At 30.8% G+C, this 26,906-nt stretch overlaps 2 protein-coding genes across 6 annotated transcripts; one reads left to right on the forward strand and one right to left on the reverse strand.

Moving 5' to 3' along the window:
* Nucleotides 1-7,454: 7,454 nt before the first annotated feature.
* Nucleotides 7,455-11,470, forward strand: LOC110626288. The gene is made up of 5 exons (XM_021772111.2): nucleotides 7,455-7,953; nucleotides 8,073-8,387; nucleotides 8,834-9,318; nucleotides 9,404-9,635; nucleotides 10,646-11,470. Exons 2-5 carry the CDS (start codon nucleotides 8,108-8,110, stop codon nucleotides 11,116-11,118), a joined length of 1,470 nt encoding a protein of 489 aa, XP_021627803.1. The 5' UTR covers nucleotides 7,455-7,953; nucleotides 8,073-8,107; the 3' UTR covers nucleotides 11,119-11,470.
* Nucleotides 11,471-11,962: 492 nt separating this feature from the next.
* Nucleotides 11,963-26,693, reverse strand: LOC110626287 (metal transporter Nramp6). 5 transcript variants are annotated; one of them, XM_043961623.1, is made up of 14 exons: nucleotides 26,510-26,692; nucleotides 26,211-26,339; nucleotides 24,219-24,316; nucleotides 24,094-24,134; nucleotides 19,389-19,467; nucleotides 19,188-19,292; nucleotides 18,844-18,953; nucleotides 18,557-18,738; nucleotides 18,385-18,454; nucleotides 17,500-17,673; nucleotides 17,221-17,325; nucleotides 16,741-16,872; nucleotides 16,495-16,590; nucleotides 11,963-12,484 (listed from the first exon to the last, which is right to left on the reverse strand). In XM_043961623.1, the coding sequence occupies exons 2-14, from the start codon at nucleotides 26,258-26,260 to the stop codon at nucleotides 12,146-12,148; spliced, it is 1,581 nt and encodes a 526-aa protein (XP_043817558.1). In that variant the 5' UTR covers nucleotides 26,261-26,339; nucleotides 26,510-26,692; the 3' UTR covers nucleotides 11,963-12,145. The 5 variants fall into 5 exon arrangements, 4 of the variants coding, with proteins under 4 accessions (XP_043817558.1, XP_043817557.1, XP_043817559.1 ...); XM_043961622.1 differs by having other exon boundaries at nucleotides 24,219-24,297; nucleotides 26,211-26,342; XM_043961624.1 differs by having other exon boundaries at nucleotides 26,211-26,342.
* Between the last annotated feature and the right edge of the window lie 213 nt (nucleotides 26,694-26,906).

Raw genomic sequence — 26,906 nt, forward strand, 5'->3', positions numbered from 1 at the left:
CGAAAGCTGAATTATGAATAACTAAATTATACTTTACTCCATCTGATTTAATATAATTAATGAATTAAAGCTTAAATTCTTCTGCTCCATTTATTTTTAAGGTTAAAATATATAAATTATACTTAAATCTTTAAATTTTAGTATAATTAATAAATTAATTTTTATATTTTTAAAATTATAAACTTAAATTTTTTTATAATTAATCTGTTTTTTTTTATAATTTTTTTATAATAAATAAAAATTATGGAATGAAAAGAATAATTATTTTATATAAATATAAGATATATACTAAATTTTAATAAAAATATGAGATTAATTTGTAGGATATATAAGTACTCATATGTAAATATATAAATTAAATTTAAAAATATAGAAATAAATTATAATTAAAAGGCTATTAAATAATTTTTTCAGAATTTTAAAAATTTTACTAAAGTCATTTAAGTCCTAATTAAATAAAATAATTTATTTGGCCCCTTAAACCTTTAAAAAATAGCCACTAAAATTTTTTTAATAAATAAATTTAATTTTTAAATATTAATATTTAATTTATAAATATACTTATTTATATTTATATCGTTAACAAATAAAAATAATAATCATGAAATATATAAAATATCATAGAAATTTATAAATATTTAAATTTAAAATGATTACAAAATATAAAAAAATAATTTCACTTAAAAAATTTCAAATTACCCTTTATTTTTCATTTAATTAAACACCAATTTAAACATTAATATTTCATTTAAAAATTTATAAATATTATTAAAATATGTACGTATTATTATAATTATGGATAATATTATATATACAAGATAAATAATACAAACCATAGAAATATATTGAAAAATTAATTTATAAAAAATTAATTAATATTTTCTTAATAAAGCTTAATTTAAAAATTATAAAAATATAAGAATTGCTAAAAGTCATTTAAAATTAATAAAAAATTATAAAATATTTTCTCAATTAATTTACAACATTATTTATATCTCATATTTATATAAAAAAATTACATTTAAAAACTTTGAATATATTTATTATTTTTATTATTTTTATAATAGTTATATTTTTTTAAAGACGTATTAAAATTTTTAAAGAATTTTCTAGTTTGATTTTTAGTTAATAAAAAAATAAAATAAAAGATATAAATTGTTTATAACTTTGATTGATATAAAGGATTTTTCAATTTATTGTTAATTGAATTTTTTTTAAACTTTTAAATAATATTTTATTTATTTCATAAATTTTATAAAATTATTCTGCTCATTTATAACAATATAAATTAATATAAATTATTTATAAATTAAATTATTAAATATAATATTAAAATTATTTATTTAAGATCTTAAATGACTATCATAATATTTAAATGATTTTTGATAAAATTTTCAAAGAATTTAAAAAGATATTTTGCCTAAATAAAATATTAAATTAAATTTAAAAATATTAAGGCTAAATTATATATTTGGATGGACTTTAACAATAAAATATAAATATTATATTATTTGAATTTAAATATTATTTTAATATTTATTAATGATATTAGAGGAACAACCTATCCTATTTTTAAAATATCAAATTATTTACATAAATTTCATATTATTTAGAGAGTACAGAAAGATATTATATAGTTTCATTAATTTTTTATTTCACAGATCTAACTGCCATACGGGTGAACATTTGATCCGTTCAATTTAAAATTAAATCGAACCGAATAAATTGAAAATTAAAATTTTAGTATTTATGAAAACTGAACCTAATCGATTTTAGTCAGAAACCGAATCGAATCAAACCGGTCTGATTCAATTTGATTCAATTCGGTTTGATCGGTTTTGATTTTTAATAAATTTTTTATTTTTTAAACTTTATTTTTAATATTTAAAATTTAATTAAAATATTTTAATTTTCATATGATTTAATTTATTCATATTATTAAAAATAACATATTATTATCACTAATCGGTTGGATTCAATTTTTTTGATTTTTTCTGATCAAAACCGAATCAAACCAAAATAACCGAAATTTTTGAAATTAAAAACCAAACCGAATCGAATTCAATAAAAAATTGAACTGAATTTTTAAATTAATTCAATTCGGTCAATTTTTTGATTTGAACCGAATAATGCTCATAAGTCTTCGCGTAAATTACAATTCACAAGTCACATTACTTCCTATTCCAAAACAATATAAGAACCAACACATTCCCTCACCAATATAATTATAATAGAACTTAAAATAATTTTGTTAAATTTATGACAAGTCACATTAGGGATGAGCATAATCAAAATTTTAGTGTTTATAAAAATCAAACCGAACCGATTTTGATCAGAAATCGAAGCGAACCGAACCGATTTGATTCGGTTCGATTCGGTTTGATCGGTTTCGATTTTTAATAATTTTTTTATTTTTTTTGCATTTTATTTTTAGTATTTTAAAATTTAATTAAAATATTTTAATCTTAATATGATTTAATTTCTCTATATTATTATCACTAATCGATTCGGTTTGATTTTTTTAATTTTTTCTGATCAAAACCGAACCAAACCGAAAAATATAAAAAAACCAAACTAAAATTTTAAATCCATTTGGTTCGGTCAATTTTTTCGATTTGAACCGAATACTGCTCACCCCTAAATCATGATTACTTTCTATTCCAAAACAAGATAGGAATCAACACATTCCCTCTCACTATAATTATAATTATAATAGAACTTAAAATATTTATAGAAAATTTAATATTAATGAAAAATTTTAATACTATATTAAATTTAAAGTATATCTAATTTATTTAAAAATTAATTCAAAAAAGAAGTATTCAAAACCTTTATAAGAGACAAATTATCTATATTTCAACTCGATATAAAATTCAACGAGATAAATAAATAATTAATAATTTTTAATAAATACTACATCCATATCTTTGTCTATTTTTCTTTAATCATTTTTAAAATTATTATCTATTTTTCTTATTTAGATTATAGTAATATATAAATTGATTATTATAATTTTATTTTATTTTTAATAGATTTTTTAAAATATTTTTTAATATTTAATAAAATTTAATATATTTAAGAGTAATATAATTAAAAATTAATAAAATATATTATAATTTTTAATATATATAAATAAAAATAAAGTAAATAAAAATTATAGAATGAAAGGAATATTTAAGAAAACCGTTTCTATTTCCATTTTCAGTGTCCATTTATTTAAGAACGCCATTTAAAATGATTTTTATTTTAGTAACACATTATTTTAATTTAACATTTCTTTCATAAATAAATGTTTTTTCCACATTATTTTAACAATAAATCCTTTTTGCCCTTTTCATTTAATTTTGATTTAGACTAAAATTTAATGTCCTATAAATTCCGTTAAATAAAAGTAAGTGATTATTTTATTTATAATTCAAAAAACATTTTAAATATTTGTATAAAAAATTAAATCTTATTAAATATTTAAAATAAAAATTATAATAGTAAAATTTAAATTAGTTATATCACCAATACTTATTATGTAAATATTCTCATTTACTATTTTTTATTTTCTAAATATTATTAATTGTATTTTAATTTTTCATAAAATAATAAATTAAAAAAATTTAGAACACAACCACTAAAATAAAATATTATTAGTAATAAGTTAAATAGTTTAAAGTCCTCAATAAATGAATAATCTGTACTTATTTTTTATAAATTTAATTATTTAATAGATTATTGATTTAGCTTTTAAGTATGCAATAATATTTTTCAAAATAAATTTCAATAATATAATCTCAAATAAGCACCTCAATTTCATTGTTCAACTTCTTTAAAATTTTAAGAAAATTATACATTTAAAAATTAACGATGAGTTAAAATAACTCCATCTTTAGTTTTTAAATATTTTATTAATTTTATATTTATAAAATTTTAAATTATTTTTATTTTTTAAATAAATTAACTTTTTAATAGCTAGTTAAATTTAATATATAATTTTAAATTATTTTCCTTTATTCATCACATTACTTTCCCCTTTTCTTTTATATATGTAGAGATATTGATGTAACAAAACTATTTATGAATTAATATACAGTTTCACCCGTAAAATAAGAAATTTAACTACTATCGTTTCAGTTCTTTATCAAAATTCGTTCTCTCTCCAACAGGCAAAACTTCACCAAAACTTTCTATTAGATAACATAATGATTTTTGTTATATCTATAATTGCAGGATTCCTTATCTACTAGCCGCTAACAATGAAATTTCTAAAAAATTTGACAAAAACTCTATTTTCTTATAGTATAAAAAATTAATAAACACAGAAATCAAGGTAGACATTTTTACACGATTATCTTAAGTTCTAACTCATTCATTACAATTGCCATTTTCTCTAATTTATTGACTTAAGCGTCGGAATGACTATTTTAAACATTAACCACATTATTTTTGTATTGCATATTAATCAATCATATCATAATTTCATTTCAGTCACATGAAATATTATTACAAAATAATTTATATAATAACTATGTAATACATATTCGATAATATTAGTTATTACAACAGTCGGTAGTTATTTGATAATTTACGTTTTTTTAGTCACTAAATATTACTATTTTAATTTAGTAAAAAAACATAAAATATTATTTTTAAAATTACTGGAAAAAAATCATAATAGCTAAATAAAAATATTTAAAAGAAAATTAAATCAAAGAATAATGATGAAAAGTTGATAAGTTTTGATTTCGCTCTCAATAATAATAAATACAAAATAAGTTATATAAGCAAACATTAACCCTTTATTTGAAGTGCATGTCTTACATGGAAAAAAAATAAAGTCTATTAATAAAATTAAATACATAAAAGAATTTTCTTATTTGGAATAAATTTGAAAATAATAAAATTCAATTGAATTTATTTATTTAAATAAACTAATAATAAATTCAAATTTATTTATTTTATTTATTATTCTTGTTATTTCTAAACCAAACATAAATTAATTATTTTATAAATAACAATTATTTTTATCACATTGAAAATATTTTTTAAACACTATTATTAATATTTTTCATAATATGTAAATTTAAACTATACATAAATTTTTTACCATTAAAAATATAAATTAATATGGACACTATTTTTAAAAAAAATTAACAAAATAATATAATAAAATTCTTAATATCAATTATAAATGTATTAAATATTAATATATAATATTAAATTAAATTCTAAAAGAGGCAATTATTAATTAAGAAAATATAACAAATTTAAATTAAAATAAACAAAAAAATAAAGAATAAAAGTAAAGAAATAATTAAGTAACATTTGATATAAATAGCTTTAAATAAATTTGTTTTTTCAGAAACTTAACACTTTTATTGAAATTTACTTTTAACTTAAAATAAATTCTCACAATAATTCAAAAAAACTAAATTTTTATATTTTTAATTTTATCAAAAATTTTAAAAAAATATATTTTTTAAATTCTCTTATAATTTATCATTTCAAATAAAGGTTAAAGAGATTATATCGGTAAAGGGTGAAATTGGCATACAATTTTTACCTTTATAAATTAATTAAATAATTAATGTTGACTAAATAAATTTGAAAAAGTAAAAATTTTATACCGAAGGATCTTATTTATACGAGGAGTATTACAGTTCTTATAATTATAGCGGTTGACGATCACAATATATTACGTATAAAATTTATATAAAATATATCATAAAAAATTATATATATAAATAAAATTATTAGGAAAAAAATATAAATTAAATAAAATTTTAAATTTCTCCTTAATTCCTCCATAAAATTCTAAATAAAATTAATTTCTATATTATTGAAAATAATATATATTATTATCAATAATATATTATTATCATTAATCAATTCATTTTTATTTTTTTATTTCAATTTTTTTATCAAAATTAAATCGAATTGAAATAATTAAAATTTTTAAAATTTAAAATTAAATCGAATTAAAATAAATAAAAAATAAAATTTAATTTTTAAATTAATTTAATTCGATCGATTTTTTTAGTTTAAACTGAATACTATTCATTCTACCTTTATTTTATATTATTTCATTTCAATCGTATAGATTAAAATTAATAATAAAATTTTCAATGCATTCATTTAAATTAAAAAGAAATGGATTGAAGATACATGATAGAATAGCAAAAACAACATTTGCATACAACAAATCACTATATAATTTTAAAAGATCAACTATCCCATTTTTTTTCCTCTTTATTTTATAAAAAATAATTTAAATTAAAAAAATTCATTCATTTTAAATAAAAATAATTATTAATAAATTAAATTAAATTTTTACAAAATTTTATTGAGACAGCAATAATAAAAATTAAACGTTCAAGCAAGGATAGTAGGCTTGTAGCGATTATTTTGTTTGTATAATTTTAAATTTGAAATTATACCTTAATTTATATAGTTAAATCTTATAACCATGTTATATAATTAAAAATATCAAATTAAATTATTATAAATAATGTGATTGAAAATGAGTCGAATATAATCGTTAATCTATTAAAAAAATATGTGAGGTGACTTAGAAATAAAAGTGTATATTAAATTTTGTATATATTTTATTTTTATATTATACTAAAATAAGATTAGTTAATAACATTTAAAAAAAACCGATTAATGCTAATACTAACTGGTTGATAAGAAATTTCGTAATTTTGGATGTAATGAAATCTATTATATAATACCCTTTTAGTGATAAATAGATGTCTCAGTGATTCATTTAGAGAGAATAAACCTTCTATTATTTTGAATATCGATCATTCAACTTATCAGATGTTAAGTGATCAAATGTTACATGTGATATGATCGTATAGTAACGATGCATAAAATATTTTGAATAATTATTATATCATATCAATAACAGTGAATAAAATGAAAAAAAAAATATTTTAACAAGACAAAGGATGTTGTATTCTTGCATTATTATTATTCCTAAGAAAGGAAAATATGTTACTATATATATAAATGCAATATTTTATAGTAAGTAAAACACAATTGTATATAGTGCAAAGTCTATATTTGATCAAATTCTATTATTATCCCCTATGAGTTGAATTCTTAGAAATTAAATGCCAAATCGGCCAAATTAATTCTCACACATATAGTAGGTTAAAGATTATGCAAATATAATAAATTATTGAAATATATTCAATTTAAAATAAATATATATATAGAATAAAGATTATCAAAGTAAAAAAAAGTAAATAATTGACATTTTAGTAAATTCTTTTATACAAAATGAGTAATTTATATATATATATATATATTATATGTTTTTAATTTTTTATGAAATTAATTAATTTAAATATTATGAAAAAAAATGAAATGATTGAATCCAATTAAAAGAGTGTAAGGACTTATTAATATAACCTCTGAAGGATCAAGGATCTATTTGTAATTTTTTAAAAAAGAAAATATTTGTTCACATTGCCCTCTTCCGCATCTCTCTCTCTCTCTTTCCCTCTCCCTTTCTTTTCCTTCTTCCTCTTTCTCCGGCCAAGAGAGCTCCGGCCGACCATCCATTATCCTATTCGCAGCTTCGGAGGCCCTTAGCAAATATCCTCTCGCCGGACAGCAGCAAGATCAGGGCAACAAGACGCGATTCCGGCAAGGATTGCGAAACAGCGCAGCGGCATTTTTCGCCATTTTCTGGAGATTCCGTCCACCTCAGCCATCGAGTTTGGGCTCTACTGATTCCCCTCGGTCCAAAATTCGATTCAAGACCAACCTTGCGATATTCCGCTTCCCGGTCTGCGCTTACTGAGCATCGAAAATTTTTAGGCCTAGACATTTCCGTTCAGATCTAGGTCAAAACGGCATTAACTCGAACTATTCAAAACTACCTTTGGACTCCTCGCTTCGAAAGCTTCGATTAGAGAGCAATTTTAGAATTTGTCGACGCCGAAAAAGTTTCGGACGGTGAGTTTTCGGTCTTCTTTAACGTGAGGATCTTTTATAATTATCATACACAATTTACGTTTGCTTGTATAGAGAATTGGAATGACTATGGGCTTTGTTGTTATTTTGGAAAAAAACAGTTGGAATCAAAAAGTTATCATTGAGAATTGAAACGATGTCTATTGATCCTACTGCACCAATGACTTACATGGATGAGGATGCTTCTTCGGGCTCTGGAGATGATGGGAACATGTTGGATGGACAAAACAAGCTTCAGTCGGGAACACCCTCTAATTCTGGTCGTCGCAAGAGGAGTCGTAAGGCTACTGGTGATGCTATTGTGGACGCTATGCTTGAAATTGCAGCTGCTTCCAAAATGAGGGCCGCTGCCATAATGAAGAATGAGGACCGCTTTTCCATAAGTAAATGCATTAAAGTCTTGGATGAGATGCAAGGTGTTGATCAACGGATTTATTTTTTTGCCTTGGATTTATTTGAGAACCCCAATTGCAGAGAGATATTTATATCTCTCAAGAATGAGAAACGATTACCATGGCTGCAGGGAAAGTGCAGTGCTTCCTCTAGATGAATAGGTTAAGAATCAAGAGAGATGTGTTAGTTGTGTAGTTCATATTATGGTATGGTTTAGCACACTTGAGGTATTCATAAATTTTGTAACTAGTTTTACTTTAGGATCGGTGGCTGTTTCATCAATTTTGTGATCTCAAATGATTACAGTTCACTGTAACTTCCCTTTTTTGTTTTGCTCTCCCTAGCACCTTGGTCCAAAGAGACTGATGCTAACTTTTGTTTGCGATAGAAATGCATTCAAGTGATTTTTCTATGTTTAACTACTTGCTTTTTGTGTTATATATTCTGCATTTTAATTCCATTTCTACAGATACTTCAACTAGCATGGACAACTTTGACTTAGAATTGGACGAGATGGAATTAGTTGCAGCAGCCGCAGGCTACTACTATTATAATAGTATAAACAGGCAGCCTCGTTGCAGTTCCTCACCAAGTGGAAGTGGCTTCATGACTGAAGTGCTGGAAGGCCATGATGATTTATGTCGGGAAATGTTTCGGATGGATAAACATGTTTTTCACAAGTTATGTAATGATCTTCGGCAGAGAGGCATGTTACGTGATACTGCTGGTGTTATGATAGAGGAACAGCTGGGAATTTTCTTAAACATCATTGGTCATAATGAGCGTAACAGAGTAATCCAAGAGAGGTTTCAACATTCAGGTGAAACCATAAGCAGGCATTTCAATAATGTGTTGAAGGCAATCAAGTCACTTTCACGTGAATTCCTGCAACAACCTCCTCTTGCAACTCCTTCAGAAATTCTCTGTAGCAGTCGGTTTTATCCATATTTTAAGGTTTAAGCCTTGAAACCTAGTCTTGCTTACACACATCATACACACACAAATATATATGATGCTTACTTTATTACTTTTCAAACAGGATTGCATTGGAGTCATAGATGGCATGCACATCCCTGCACATGTGCCAGCCAAAGACCAATCTCGATTTCGTAATAGGAAAGGGGTTTTATCTCAAAATGTTTTGGCAGCATGCACATTTGACTTGCAGTTTATATTCATTTATCCAGGTTGGGAAGGCTCTGCTGCAGATTCACGTGTATTAAGGGCAGTCCTTGATGATCCAGATCAGAATTTCCCACATATACCTGAAGGTTGTACTCTATCAATTTGTTTATTTATCTAGTTTTGATGCATTCCTCTATGTCTATGAATATGATAAGTTTGTCTGCATGATAAGGCTACTTCCATGGCATGGAAGGCTCCTTCCACACCATGGTGATGGACAACTTTTCTGATAAATTTGCAGTAAAATGACTTCTATATCTTGTCTAGTTGTGATGCAGGAAGCCTGCAGGTCATAGAATTAATATTGAAATTTGAGGTTTGCGACTGCTAAAATGAACATGAATTTTGGCGGAGCATTAAGGTTTGTGAAAGGATGGAATTGAGACGCAAGTTCAAATGAGGGAGGATTTGCGGGTTGTGAACAATAGAATTAAAGGTTTAGGCCACAGTTTAAGGGTAGTATGGTTATGTTAGTTTAAGTGAAACGATTTCTCCTATTTTCCTATATATACCCCTAAGAAAATGTGTTGATTGGAATAATCAAGTCAAATAAAGTAGGTATGTTCATTATAATATATATATAACTCCCTTTGGAACTTGTTCTTTTGGCAGTCAATTACAGCATAAGAGAGCAAATTCTTCATGGAGATTTCTCATATTTTTGTGAAATTATGGAGGAAAAACCAGTTTTTTTTTTTTTTTTGTTTTTTCAGATTTAATAATTGTAGTGTTGGATTCTACTATCTTGGAAACTTAAGCAACACTAATTACATAGATGGATATTTATATAGGGGTACTAAAGGGAAGTTAAAAAGAGCATCTCTAAAAGCAGAAATGGAACAATAATTTTGGGACATAAAAAGGTAAGATGGACTGTTATTTTAAGATGAGGGGAGCATATTTAACTAGACACGTAGGTAAAAATTCTAAAAGAACTATACAGTACTCTATAGTTGTCCAAATCAACTTTACATTAAAACTGAAACATAATCCTATACTTGTTGAGTATTTGACTGTGAATTTCTCTAATTCCTTTGTTGCACCAAGTTGTTAGAATGATTTATTACCTATCTCATTTCCTTAATTTTTCTGTCAGGAAAATATTATCTAGTTGATACAGGGTACTCAAATGTGGAAGGATTTATCGCTCCATATCTAGGAGTTCGTTATCACCTTCATGAATTTAGAGGTGCCAATCAGTTGCCTAGAAATGCAAGAGAATTATTCAATCACCGACATTCATCTCTTAGGAATGTCATCCAGAGGTCTTTCAGTGTGCTAAAAACTCGATTTCCCATCCTCAAACTTGCCCCTCAATATGGATTTCATATCCAAAGGGATATAGTAATTGCTGCATGTGTTTTACATAATTACATCCGACGTGAGGAAAGAAATGATTGGTTGTTTGCTAGTGTTGATGGGGTTGCAGTGGAAGAACTGCCTGATTTTGATGATCAAACTGAAATGCAGCTGGCATCTTCCATTCAGGAGCAAATTGCTTTCTCATTGCGAGAATCAATCGCAGCAGCAATGTGGAATGACTTCATTAACAAATGGGATCAGTGGTGATTGGTATCATTAATCTTCGAAGGTGGTAAGATATTCTTATGATAGTACCTGTGTTTATTATTCTTGCGGGAGAGTTTAATTAATTCAACCATACAGGACCGTAGTGTTTTTTTTTTTGTTTTTTTTGTTTTGTTTTGTTTTTTTTTTTTGTTTCAACTCCACATAACAAAGGAAACATTGATTTTTATATTCTCCATTTGGTTGTTGCTATTGCTGCTGCTTCTTGTGGAGGCGATCCATCCGGACTAGTCAGTAGTACGATGATAGGGTAGCTGCTTTAGTAATGACTTACATGCTGTAATGATATTTAGCTCTGTTATGCTTAATCCTCTTTATTTTCATTGTTATGCAACAACCATCTCATGATACACTTGACATCATCTTGAGATTACATTGTTTAAATCATCATACAGCATAAACAATGCAGCAAATTTATCCAAAAACCATGACTCAAACCGTTAACCATGTCGTTATATTTTATATCCAAACAGAGAGTAACTGCAGCATTTGGGTGCTTTGCAATGTTATCCAATCTATCTATTAATTATTCCCCCCCGGAGAAAATTTTGATTAATGCTTACTAAAATATCTTGTGGGGGCAACAATCAGATAGCAGCACAGATTCCCTTTTATGGACTTACCACCATTATTGAAAAAAGAAACAAAACAAAAATCAAAATTCAAATCTAAAAGAAAGATTAGAAATTTTGATTCACCATCCATGGATAGCTATGCTTAGCCATAATAATATATACATACGTAACAAGTTTGAGCTAAATGCCTCTTTCTATATCAAGATCAAAGCCTCAGCTAAAGCCAAAATGAGGATGGAGAAAGAAACGAATGACAAAATAAACAAAGCTTCCATTTATATATCTTAAAGGACTTTCCACTTCTTTTCATTAGTGGAAACTGGGTTTCAGTAGCCAGAAAATCCTCTTTAGTTTTCTCTGTTCAGAACTTATTGAACTCTTTTCTAAATAGTATGTCACCTAAGATGTCACGTTCCGTCTTATCCCACCACTTATCAATCTACTTCTGTAGATCTTATTTGAGGTAACTGCATGCTTACTATGTCTTCCCTTGGCAGATTATGCATCAGTGTATCAGCCGACTCATTAGCCATCTGTCGACTTTCCGGTGTTGTTAGTGCCAAAAGATGTGTAGCTTCCTTGTTTTTACGAAACACCAAGTATGCAATTGCAGCTAAATACAATGCCATGGCTGAAAATCCAAATATTCCAAGAAAAACAACTTCTACCACTTTTAAATGGCCATGAAGAAGAATATTGATGAAGCCAGTTGCAAGGTAGTATATATTTATCGCCATGATCAAGGAACCAATAATCCAAGTGAGAGCTGAAATCTGCAAAAGAAGATAATATGATAAACCAGAGAGGAAAGAAAAGTAAAGAAGCATTAATAACAGCTGAAAGATAATGAATTAGTGTTGCATTAATAATCTCCAGCAAAAAAAAGGACAGCAATCTGTCCGATTTTGATCATTGAAGCTCTGTAAAAAAAACTTTACCCCGCATCATTCATTTTGCAAGAAAGGAATTCAAATGCTTCATACAAAATCATGTTAGATTTCTACTTCTTTAAAGAAAAAAAATTTTTGGAAGTTAAAAGAAATTGAACATTTTCATTCCAAACAAAAGAATTGTTAGAAAAAGAAATCGATAGAATTGAATTTTTGCGAAATTTTTTGATTCCAAATTGAGGATATATGATGTCACTGTTGAAAAATATTGAACTAACAAAGTCCATTTCAATAATGTCCTTTACAGGGTTTCTCAGAGAATCGAAGGATTCTCCAGGTAGTCAAGCAATCAATATTGTAAATTAATTGTCAAATAAAATGTATAAACGAATAACTTAAGAAGAAACCTAAATTGTTATTACTATAAGTTACAAGTATTAGTGTTAGTATTGTTTTAGAAGTGCATTTTAGAATTCATATTCTATATTGATTAGGAAAACTTTCATAACTTGTATATAAATTATATTCATTGTAAATGAAACAATAATTTTTTTTCGATCAATTTGACATGGTATCTGAGTTACCTTGAAAGGAAATTTTTCCTCCTTCCTTTTGGAGACCTAGGGTTCCTTTTCAATCACTGTTATTTGAGTCACCCATGTAGAGTGATATTTGGATCTCACCGCCCACCTAGGAAGGACGTCGGGATCTGGCAACACTGCCTTGAAAGTTTGGCCGCCATCTGACCGGTGACTGTGCTTCACGCGCCCGATCTTTGTTCTACCATCAGATTCTTTCACCGGTGTGTGGAGGCGCGTCTAACGGTCGAAGCTGCTTCGAATGCTCTTGCCAGTGTCACCTCGAAGTCCTTTCTCTGTTTCTGTGGTCCATGTTATGTTTCCAGTGATTTGTGAAGGTAATTTTATCTTGGGTTCCCTCCTGTTACTGTACACAACTCTCTAATTTTGTAATATGATGATTTTATTTACTTGGGTACTATTGAAGAATGGTTGAAAACAAGAACATGTAGCCAATGTCACTCCCTGTGATGATATTATCATCAACATACATAACCAATAAGATAATGCCAGCCTCATATTGGTTTAGAATACTGAATAATCACACTTGCTTTTCTACAGCCCAAACTCTTGAACTACCTCACTGAATCTTCCCAACCAAGTTCGAGGACTCTGCTTTAAACCATATAAGGAATATGCACAGTTCTCTCAGTACTAAGCCCCTCTAAAATTCATAGTTTCCCCAATTACTGCAATTGCTGAGTCAAATAACTCCACTTCGTACCATGTGTCTTCCTCTATAATATGGGTTATTCATTCTGGTGCTACCGACCATACGTAAGGTAATTTTAACCTTTTGCCTAAATTTCAGTCTCATACACTATCCTTTTGTGTTACCCTAGCTGATGACTCCAAATTTTATGTTATGGGTTTCTGGGTATGTCAACTTAACACCATCTCTTTCTGTGTCATTTGTTTTGTGTCTACCTAACTTCTCATTGAATTTACTTTCTATAAGTAAACTCACTTGTGCACTAAATTATTCTCGTTTTTTCCGATCGTTGTTTGTTCTAGGATTTTTCGATGAAACAGATTATTGGTAAAGGACGCGAGTCAGAAGGTCTCTACATCCTTAATCAGCAAGTTCCAAGGTCTCTTGCAAGCTCCAGTCATCTACCCTGTTTGACGTTCATTGTAGGTTGGGACATCCCTCTCTCCTTGCCTTAAAGAAGTTATATCCTCAGTTTTTCAATCTTCATCTGTTTAGATTATGAGTCACGTCAGTTTGCCAAGTATCATCGTTTACCCATTATATCTAGAGTTAATAAACGAGATTCATCCCTTTTTAGTACATTCAAATGTTTGGGATCCTTATCTTATTGTGTCTAAATCTGCCTTTAAGTATCGTCGCTTTTATTGATGATTTCTCTTGAACTACCTGGTTATTTTTAATGAATAATCGTTCAAAATTATTTTCTATTTTTTGTGGTTTCTGTACTAAAATACAAACTCAATTCAATGTTGCTATTTGAATATTGAGAAGTGATAATGCTTAAGAAGTTCCAAGGTCTCTTGCAAGCTCCAGTAATCTAACCCTTTTTGACGTTCATTGTTGGTTGGGACATCCCTCTCTCCCTGCCTTGAAGAAGTTAAGTTATATCCTCATTTTCAACCTTTATCTGTTTTACATTATGAGTCGTGTCAGTTTGCCAAGCATATGTCTAGAGTTAATAAACGGGCTTCATCCCTTTTTGAGTTAGTACATTCAAATGTTTGGAGTCCTTATCCTATTATGTCTAAATCTGCCTTTAAGTATCGTCACTTTTGTTGATGATTTCTCTTGAACTACCCGGCTATTTTTAATGAATAGTCATTTAGAATTATTTTCTATTTTTTGTGGTTTCTGTGCTAAAATACAAACTCAATTCAATGTTGCTATTTGAATATTGAGAAGTGATAATACTGGGGAATTTCAAACTTATTTGTCACAAAAAGATATTCTTCATCAACCTTTATGTGTTAATACTCCGTTCCAAAATGAAGTTGCTAAACACAAAAATAGGCATTTTCTTGAAGTCGGTAGGGCCCCCTTCTTTCAAACGAAAGTTCCTAAATATTTGTTGGCTGATGCAGTTTCCACCGCTTAGTTTCTAATCAATTGCATGCCCTCCACTGTTCTTCAAGGTGATACTCCTTACAATACTTTGTTTCTCTCTAAATCTTTGTTCCTTGTTGAACCCCGTATCTTTAGTTGTACTTGTTTTATTAGTGATATTCGTCCACAAGTCATTAAGTTAGATCCCAAATCACTGAAGTGTGTTTTTCTTGGATACTCTCGTCTTTAGAAAGGGTATCGTTGTTTTTCTTTAGAACTTAATTGATTTTTGGTGTCTGCTGATGTTACTTTCTTTGAGTCTACTCATTTCTTTCCTTCATTGTCTATCTATAACACTCAGGGGAGGAAGATGATCTCTTGATCTATGCCTTTTAGACTTTGCCTAATCCTCCACATTCTTCTCCTCCTTCAGTTCATATGTCAGGTCGCCCTCTCATTGTTCATGTCTATTCTTGGCGTTCTGACGACTCTGTCTCTGATCCACTACCAGCTTCTGCATCGGAGAATCCTGCTTTTATTGTTCTCCATAATTCCAATTTTCTACCCTCCTCTTTGCCATCAAATTCAGTCTCTAATATTTCAAATCCCAGTCTTGACCTTCCTATTGCTCTCCGAAAAAGTAAGCGTTAGTGTACTTACCCTATATTCTTTTGTTTCCTATAATAACTTATCTTCTTCCTCTAATTCCTTTATTGTCTCTTTAGATTCTATTTCTCTTCCAACAATGATTCATAAAACTTTATCTCATTTTAGTTGGCGTACTGCTATGGAAGAGGAAATGACAGCCTTAAAAGATAATGGTACTTGGGCTTTAGTGCATTTACCTGAAGGAAAGAAAGCTATTGGGTGTAACTGGGTATTTGCAATAAAAGTAAATCCGGATTGTTCTGTGGCCTATCTTAAAGCCCATCTTGTGGCTAAAGGGTATGCCCAAGCTTATGGTATTGATTACTTTGACACTTCTCCAGTAGCAAAGATGGCATTTGTCCGACTCTTTATTTCAATGGCAACAACTTATAATTGGCCTTCACACCGGCTAGACATTAAAAATGTTTTTTTTACATGGTAATCTCCATGAAGAAGTCTATATAAAGCAACTACCTAGGTTTGTTGCTCAGGGGAGTATAGAAAGAGTCATCTTCGCAAATCCTTATATAGTTTTTAGGAAAACTATCATAGCTTGTACATAAATCCCATTCATTGTAAATGAAACAATAATTTTGTCCAATCAATTTGACATAGATCAAATAACATTATACCACGGTTGAGTTGGCGTGTATCCCCATCTTGGTTTGGCAACTAGTGAACTTGAGGAGTGGTATCAGAGCAAAAGGAAGCTCAAATGATAAAATCATCTGCAAAACAACACTAAATGTGAATTTTCTGCAACAGACAAATGAGAAACTTTAGACCTTCGGTATAGATATCATAATGTGATTGAAATTTGAGAAACAACTGCACATTATCTTTAAGTATAATAGTTTTAGAGGGTAAGCAACTCATACAGATGCAATGATAATTAACTTTCCAGCCCCAGAAGAGCCACCGATGAGTGCAACAATTAAACTAGGGACTATTGCCAAGCATCGAGTTAGAAAGTTCCGTATCCATGGCGTCAATCGTAGATTCAAGAAACCCTGAAATAAGAAATATAGTGATATTATGTGAAAAGCCATAATAAAACAACCTCTAGCAATGGAGACTACTATATTGAAATAAGACTTATCTGGACCAATTGCCTTCTTTTAGAAAACAATAATGTACATATTGAATTTGTTAAAAAAGATAATTTGCCTTAACAAACAGGAAGAAAGTGCCTGACCATTTGTTCTTGCAATGTAACAAGATGAACTAAGAAATATTAAATTCTTCAACAGAAATTAAGAATGGAACTATAAGCCTTATTACTTAAATGTAAAAGTAGCAGTACTAATGGCAAGCTGATTCACATACATTGACCTTAAGAATAATATCATCACAAGTACCTGCATGACATACTGCCCTGCATAAGTTCCTGTTATGGTAGAACTCTGACCTGACGCCAACAAAGCAATTGCAAAAAGTTTTGAACTCCAACTGCCCAAAACATTCTATAAAAAAAGGGAAAAATCACCATCATGAAGCTGACAAGATCAAATAATAAATTTTGAAGGAACTAAAAAACTAAACTGTAATATCCAGTATAAGATTAGCATTTTCTAGTACAAAAGCAAGTATGGATAATGAAATCTCAGATATTTGGAAAATTAGGCTAGGTCACATACTCTAAGCAAAAAGGAAGCCTGGTTCAAGTCCAAGTCCTTGCATTTCGACTGATCTTCTGGATTTAAATTTGAGGATTTGCAAACAGCACCGCTTACAGAAATAACAGATACATTTATGAAAAAGGCAATTGCTAGAGCGAAGGCACTTTCTATCAAGTAAAACCTACGAGCCTCCTGCAGACAATATTGTTAGTTCTGTCAGTTCTATCTTTAATAAATTGTCAATGTCATGTTTCAATAAGACTTACAGAGTGTTAAACTGTTAGTTTAACATGTAGCGATTTCTTTTATAATTTAACATCATTTGAGCAAGCCTTCAAGATATGGTAGAACAGAAAGAGCAATAAAAACACATCATTCCAGAAGGGTAGAGATGGTGCACAATAATCATATATATATATATATATATAATATTCCTATTATTGGATGGAATCTTAATGTCAAGGCTATGGGCTACTTTTCTAATATACATGGTTTGTGTCTTGAATCTCTGTGTGCATAGGTACATACTAATACTTCCAGACGGTTGAAAAAATTACTAAACCAGAAGGTCGAGAGCTACATAGTTCAAAATGTGATTATGTTGTTTAACATTGTTGCCTACAAAGATAAGCACACTAAGAAATCCATCCACCAGTAGAAAAGGCTAAAATATATTGCACATAAATATAATTTCCAAAAGAGGTGCATGGAAATGGTCACTCTCATCCACTTTTAACATTAAAGAACATTTCTGACACTTTCACTCTACCTTCTTACATATATGCGCATAACTTTTTCAGGTACACCTTGACACATGTTAATATAAATTGATAAACACACTTGTGCAATGAAGCATGCCTGCAAATGATTAAAGATTAAAACTAATCTACTCAAGATGTTTACCTTGATACCACCAGTGGATTGTGGGATTTTCCTAGAAAGCACCAATGCTGAATGAAGGAAGAGATTGTGCCTGCAGGAGGAAAATGAAGCAAAAAGAAGATTTTTTTTTTTTTCCAGTTCAAATGGAAGGAATTACTAATAGTTGGAAGAGATAATTGAATAAAACACCTACGGCATAACCATGGCACCAAGAAGTGAAATTGCAAGTCCAGTAGCACCATGTCCCTTGAGTTGTGGAACAAAAAGCCCATATAAGACTTCAGAAGCAGAGGGTTTTGCATAGCCAAGCTCCACAAGAAAGCATGCAGCGATTGTAGAAACAAGAAAAGCAATAAAGAATTCGAGCTTCCGGACCTAAAAGAAGAAATCACGAGTAATTATGCTGAATTGATGCATCATAAGTGGATGTTTGGTAAAGCCTTATGTAAAGATAAATAGAATAGGAAGAAAACAATGCACCCCATATTGCTGTAGTGCTAGAAGAACTAAAGTACTAAGCCCAGTCAAAAGAACGCCAATCCACACTGGAATTTTGAAGAGCATGTTCAATGCAAAGGCTGTACCAATTACTGTAAACATCATAGGACAAAACATAGCAGATAAGAAACATGTTATATAATGAATGAATCACTATTTTGGCCATATCTTCCTAACAATTTGATTATGCATGTAAAGATGCTCAAAGTATGTGCATATGCAAATACTATATTCTAAATATCAAAATGCAATTTGTAAACTCATAGCAAAATATTTTCATAATATATGTATATGAAGACAAAATTAAGCAAATTAACGACACTTACCTTCAGGAATATCACATGCAACAATAGCAATTTCAGCAAGAATCCAAAGGATGAAATTTGGCACCCTAGGATATTCAGCCTTACAGTGTTCTGCTAAATGCTTTCCTGCAATTTCCATTACATTTAGGGAAAAAATCAGGCAATTAAGACTGGTATGCTAGGAGAAAAATGCACTAAATTGGCAGATTTGTTGCTGCGTACCAGTGACAACCCCCAAATTGGCTGCTAGAGATTGTATAAGAAGAGCAGCACAGGAGGCCACTAATATGATCCAAAGTAACTGGAAAAGAAATATAAAAGGTCATTCAGGAAAAGTAATGCAGCATTTTGAATTAAGGCATGATAATATAAAATTGTTATAAGTTATAGAAAGTAAATATGTTAATATAGGAAGTAAATATTGATAGATGGGTCAGTTGCTTAATCTTAGGGATTGTATAATCATAGGCTTGATTTTCCTTCCTGTTTAGATACTGTCTCTCATGTATAAATAGATTGTAATCTCTATTATGAGATAATAACAAATATTATATTTCTACATGGTATCAAAGCCTTTCTCGTAGAGATTTAATTTTTTTTTTTTCTCTCGTCAAGTTTTAAATTTTTTTTGGAGACTCAGGGCTCTGTTCATTTGGGTTACCCATAAAGGGTAACATTTGGATCTCACCGTCGTTAGAGTCGCCACACCGTCTCCTTGTTAGATCTGAAGTTTGTTTGCCGTTCGGGTGTTGGGTTGAGGTGTTTTAGATACTATTCATATTCGGGTACTGTTCATCGGCACTGTTTACGGTACTGTTCATCGGCACTGTTTACGGTACTGTTCATCGGCACTGTTCATTGGTACTGTTCACGTGGTACTGTTCATCGGTACTGTTCACGCCGGGTATTGTTTTCTGATTCTGTGTTTCTTTTGTTGCTATCGTTTTGGGTTAGTTGTCCTTATGGCTGAAGTTAAAACCACCACCGTAACTGATGTGATTTCTATGATGACTAAAATCACGGAACACAAATTGAATGGATTTTCCGATCAGGGAATTTTGATATCTGCATATGAGTATGCACAATTCATCCAATACCAAGCATCTCTAAAATCCTCTAATTCCTCCTCTATCACTGCAATTGCCGAGTCAGGTAACTCTACTGCATGTCTTGTGTCTTCATCCTCTAAATGGATTATTGATTCTAGTGCTACCGATCATATGTCAGGTAATTCTACCCTTTTGTCCAATCTTGAGTCTCATACATCGTCTTCTTCTGTTACTCTTGCTGATGGCACTAAATCTTCTGTCATGGGTTCTGGTCATGTCAACTTAACTCCTCTTTCTGTATCCTCTGTGTTGTGTCTCCCTAAGTTCGCATTTAATTTGCTTTCCGTGAGTAAACTCACTCGTGCATTGAATTGTTGTGTCTCATTCTTTCCTGATCACTGTGTTTTTCAGGATCTTTCGACGAAGCAGATTATTGGTAGAGGGAGTGAGTCAGAGGGTCTTTACGTCTTGGATCAGCAACTATCTCGATCTCCTCGATCTCTGGTATGCTCCACGCGTTTAACACCTTTTGATGTTCATTGTCGTTTGGGGCATCCTTCTCTCTCGGCTTTGAAGAAGTTATACCCACAGTTTCATTCTTTGTCTATTCTAGATTGTGAGTCTTGTCAATTTACCAAACATCATCGTTTACCTACATTGTCTAAAGTCAATAAACGGGCTTCGTCCCCCATTGAGTTAGTCCATTCAGATGTTTGGGGTCCTTGTCCTGTTGTGTCTAAGTCTGGCTTTAAGTATTTTGTTACTTTTGTTGATAATTTCTCTCGTATTACTTGGTTATTTTTAATGAAAAGTCGTTCAGAATTATTTTCTATTTTTTGTGCATTTTATGCTGAAATCCAAACCCAATTCAATACTTCCATCCGTATATTGCAAAGTGATAATGCTAAAGAGTATCTCTCTGGGGAATTTCAATCTTATTTGTTACAAAAAGGGATTCTTCATCAGTCCTCTTGTGTTGCCACTCCTTCACAAAATGGAGTTGCTCAAAGAAAAAATCGACATCTTCTTGAAGTAGCTAGAGCCCTCTTATTCCAAATGAAGGTACCTAAATGTTTTTGGGCTGATGCCAATATCCACTGCTTGTTTTTTGATCAATCGCATGCCTTCCTCCATCCTTCATGGTGATATCTCTTATAACATTTTGTTTCCCACTAAATCTTTGTTTCCTATTGAGCCACGTATCTTTGGTTGTACTTGTTTTGTTCGTGATGTTCGTCCACAGGTTACTAAATTGGATCCCAAATCACTCAAATGTGTCTTCCTTGGCTACTCTCGAAGTCAGAAAGGGTATCGTTGTTTTTCTCCTGATCTGAATCGGTATCTTGTGTCCGCGGATGTAACATTCTTTGAGTCCACTCCATTTTTTCCGCCATCATCTGTTTATAACACCCAGGAGGAGGAAGATGACCTCTTGTTATACACTGTTTGCTCTCTGTCTCCTCAGACTACTCCTACACCTTTCGCTCATGTGCCAGGTCGCCCTCCCATCTTTCATGTGTATTCCAGACGCTTAGAGGACTCTGACTCCGTTCCGCTGCCCGCTTCTTTGTCGACCGATCCTGCTCCCACTGATCCTTCACTATCTGATTTGGATTTGCCCATTGCTCTTCGCAAAGGTAAACGTACTTGCACTTATCCTATTTCATCTTGTGTCTCTTATGATCAATTATCATCCTCTTCTCGTTGTTTTGTCACTGCTTTAGATTCTATTTCAATTCCCAAAACTGTTATCGAGGCTTTGTCCCATCCTGGTTGGCGTGCTGCAATGGAAGAGGAAATGATGGCCCTTGACACTAATGGTACTTAGGAGTTGATGTCCTTGCCACCAGGAAAGCGGGCTATTGGGTGCAAATGGGTGTTTGCAGTGAATGTAAACCCTGATGGATCTATTGCTCGCCTCAAGGCCCGTTTAGTGGCCAAAGGTTATGCACAAACTTATGGAGTTGACTATTCTGATACATTCTCCCCAGTTGCCAAGCTCGCATCTGTCCGATTGTTTATTTCCTTGGCGGTTACTCATGATTGGCCTTTGCATCAATTGGATATTAAAAATGTTTTTCTTCATGGTGATCTTTAGGAGGAGGTTTATATTGAGCAACCACCTGGTTTTGTTGCTCAGGGGGAGTCAGGTAAGGTTTGTAAACTTCGAAAATCCCTTTATGGCTTGAAACAGAGTCCTCGGGCATGGTTTGGCAGGTTTAGTGAGGTGGTCCAACAGTTTGGAATGAAGATGAATAAGTGTGATCACTCAGTGTTTTATAGAAATTCTGATAATGGAGTAATTTTGCTTGTAGTATATGTGGATGATATCATTATTACAGGAAGTGACATTGCTGGCATCACATCCCTAAAAGAATTTCTTAAAACACAGTTTCATACAAAGGATTTGGGTTCCTTGAAATATTTCTTGGGAATCGAAGTTATGCGGTATAAGAAAGGCATCTTCTTATCTCAAAGAAAATATGTTCTTGATTTGTTGGCAGAAACAGGAAAATTGGGTGCTAAGCCTTGTAGTGCCCCAATGACCCCTAACCTTCAACTTACCACAGAAGACAGTGAGCCATTTGCAGATCCTGGAAGGTATAGAAGATTAGTTGGCAAGCGGAATTATTTGACGGTGACTCGTCCTGATATTGCATATTCAGTGAGTGTGGTAAGTCAGTTTATGTCTTCTCCTACTGTTGCCCAGTGGGATGCTCTGGGACAGATTCTTTGTTACCTTAAAGGGGCCCCAGGACGAGGCCTATTCTATGGTAACTACGGGCACTCAAATATTGAATGCTTTTCTGATGCTGATTGGGCAGGCTCGAAAGTTGATAGGAGGTCAACTACTGGGTATTGTGTTTTTGTGGGAGGTAACTTGGTCTCATGGAAAAGTAAGAAGCAAAATGTGGTCTCCCGTTCTAGTGCTGAATCTGAATATCGAGTCATGGCACAAGCCGTTTGTGAAATCTTGTGGGTACGTCAATTGTTGGAAGAAGTTGGGTTCACAAATTCGATGCCTGCTAAGTTGTGGTGTGATAATCAAACAGCTATCCACATTGCCTCCAACCCAGTATTTCACGAGAGGACTAAACACATCGAGATTGATTGTCATTTTATTCGTGAAAAGGTCCAACAAAAGATAATATCAACAGGACATATCCGAACTGGAGAACAATTAGGAGATATTTTCACTAAAGCTCTGAATGGGACTCGAGTTGATTATATATGTAACAAGTTGGGCATGATTAACATTTATGATCCAACTTGAGGGGGAGTGTTATAAGTTATAGAAAGTAAATATATTAATATAGGAAGTAAATATTGATAGATGGGTCAGTTGCTTAATATTAGGGATTGTATAATCATAGGCTTGATTTTCCTTCCTGTTTAGATATTGTCTCTCATGTATAAATAGATTGTAATCTCTATTGTGAGATAATAACAAATATTATATTTCTACAAAAATAAAATAAGAAGTATTAGCATCTGCAAGAAGGGAACTAATATTACTTCCCATGGCTCCTAGGTTTCTTGTGAAAGGCAAAATTGCTCTAGAAACTCCAGGGTTATCCAGAGCCCCAGTGATGTATTAACTAGGCCAAACAAGATAATCTTCCATTCTGTTGCTTTTAATTGGCTAGTAAAGAAGATTATGTTTCAATAAATGACTACCATGTTCCTTGTTGGACATCAATAAAAGGAAAGGCAAATTTGAACAACAGGGTTCAGAATTATGCATTATTGCTAACCTCCCATAGTAATATGACAAGTCAATGCATGATGACCAAGACGGGTTCATGGATCCACTCCAATGTAGAAAACTGGGAAGGAATGAAGAAAAAACTGCTGCATTGAGAAGAAAATGAATTTACCTCGTACTTGTATTCTGCTCCTGACTGCAGGTCAGTTTCAACTGCATGTTAACACAGAACATTAGTGCATATACTTATTAGCGGCTATGCAAAATGTGGCAGGACAAACAGAAAATTGGACTCACAATTTCCAGGGTCGATATATGCAATAGAAACAAGGAACCCTGGACCTATATATGCAAATAGGTTCTTCCAGCTTGTTTTCTGCATAAACAAAGTGAAACTGGAATTCCATTGACTATTTTCTTCTTCAAAATCAAATTCTATGCAGTAATAATGCAAAAAGAGCTAAGTCACCATCTACATATGCAAATTTTGCATAAAAAAATGCCATAAAACAATCACAAAATCAATATAAGACCTCAGAGCTGAGAGCCAATGAGACCAAAGATGCAAATGGTATTTACAAAAGAATGACAAAGTTCAGGGAAGTGATAGAGAGTTTTTTATCCCAAAGGTCAATAAATTATACAACAAATTGATATTATAAAGTGAAGACATTTCATATATTGGTCAATGATTAATAAAAGCCAGCTCTCGCATGTAAGAACAACCAAATTAAAGGAACACCAGTAAAATATGCCATTATTTAATACTCTTGCTCGGCAAACTATTCTTCTCTAGAGACATTTTTCTTTCTTTTCTTTTCTGTAGGGTGGGTAGAGGGAGGTAAATATTACTTTCACTTCAAAATTAAAATTAAAAAATCACTATATTTATGTGAAGATTTGTCTGTGAAATAAGCCAGAAAAATTACTCCTGTCTGACTTATAACTACATACATGCATGCATGGACGCACCTGTCTTTTTTTTTAAAAAGAAAATGTATCTTAGCTGCTTAACTCCTTTACCCTCTATCTTATTTCACTTTTCAGTGAACAGTTGTACTTTTTTCAATAAAAGTAACAGCATCATAGTATAAAAAAGAAAAAGAAAAGACATCCTCTGTTGAAAAGTTATCTATACTGGTACTAGAAGAAAATAGATTCTTATAAGCACATAAGATCATTATTCATAAGCTTTGTTTTCTCCATAAAATTCTCCATCTATCATTTCATTGATTTTTCAAAAGCTTAAGTCATGTCATATGAAAGTCTCCCGCTACTGCTAAACCACTATAGTTATTGTTTGCAATGTGGATGCATACTCAGGGCTAAAAATTACATCACGCTTATACACTGTCAATCTACAGGCATTTTCTGGACTAATTTCAGTGTCACATTTGCACAGGATAATGTGTAATGTTTGAGGGACCACATTGAAGCTTTTGGGAGCAAGCCTGTAGTTTTAGAAGACTTATAGCCTATAGGTAGATTGAATCTTGATCAAACATTCCTCCAGATATAATACAATTACAATTATGAACGAATAATACAATCCTTTATTTGATTTGAATATAAAATTATGTAGCAAGAGAAAGTTTGACTTTCGAGTCACAACATCTAAAAACAGAGTAATCAAGTGTTCATGTCTGTCACTGTCTTACTGGTATCAGTCTGTTCATAAGAAAAAACTCAGAGATAAGACATAAGAAACAAAAAATATTTAAAAAATGATAAAAAGCATGAAAGCAACTTGAATTTATGCTCTTGGATAAAATACATAACTTATCAAATATTTAGAAGTTAGAACTAAGCTTTAAAGTCAATATTACCCAGTTGAATTTATCAACCATTATATCTAATTTCCCTATCACTTGATCAAGCCAAATATGAAGAGGAACAACAATTGGAGTTTTTTGATCCACTTAAATTAAAGGACAAAACGGAAGACGTCAAAGATGACATTTTATGCCAGTGAGTTGAATCAGGTAATCAAACAGGCAGCTTCCCACCTTATTTAATTGGCAAAAGAAGCCAAAAATATTATCAATTCTTACTGATAGCAGAAGAATCCAAAGCTGCCTTATTAAATAACAAAATTAAAACAATAATAATAATAATCATCGCTTAAACTTGATTAATTACGAAACCCAACAAACACCATAGGACTTTCTTTATGACCAAAAATTAACAGATGAATAAACATGCACACGAAACAGACTGAGGCCTTAATTCAAACAATAGAGATTAAGATGCCGTAAAATTAAAAAATAGAGATTAAGTTCAAGTACTTACGTCTGGAACAACAATTTTATCAGAATCAGAATTCTCAATGAGAGGTGCATTGGAAAAACTCCGATTCCCAGTGCTGACAATGAACTGCGGCTGCACTGACGACGAACCCGCCATTGGATTCTCTTTTCTCTGCTATACAAAAGGGAAATTCAAAAAAAAAAAAAAATCAATGAAAGCTATGAGAACGATTACCGTTGAGTCCAAACACAAAATCGCAGATTAGAAAAACGTAAAAGAAACGAAACCCAGAAAAGAAAACGATCTGCGTTGCTTGAAAGCGGCAAGGAGACAAGACGAACCTCAGTCACAATGAATGAACATCAATCAAGCACAGTTCCGTGAAGAAGTGTAAAAAACCAACACACTGAGTCAAGAGTCTTTCAAGGTGGCTCTGTTTTGTCCAGTAAACGAATGGCTTTATTATATAATATACAGAAGCCAAGCCAGGCAAGTGATGGTCTCCATCAAGGAAAAGGAAACTCTGATGCTCTCGGTTGTCCCAGTTATTTTATACAACAGCTATGTACAATAATTTAATAATCACTAGTTTGTTTACTTTCATTTCATTTTTTAGACTAGAATAATATAAATATTTCATTTTATTTTAAATTTTAATAAAAAATAATAAAATTTAAAAATAAAATAAACTTACTTTTTATTTTTTTATAAAATTAAAAAAATAATTATAACATGTGA

The sequence above is a fragment of the Manihot esculenta genome, chromosome 11, assembly GCF_001659605.2.
Source record: "Manihot esculenta cultivar AM560-2 chromosome 11, M.esculenta_v8, whole genome shotgun sequence".
Classification (NCBI taxonomy): Eukaryota; Viridiplantae; Streptophyta; class Magnoliopsida; order Malpighiales; family Euphorbiaceae; genus Manihot; species Manihot esculenta.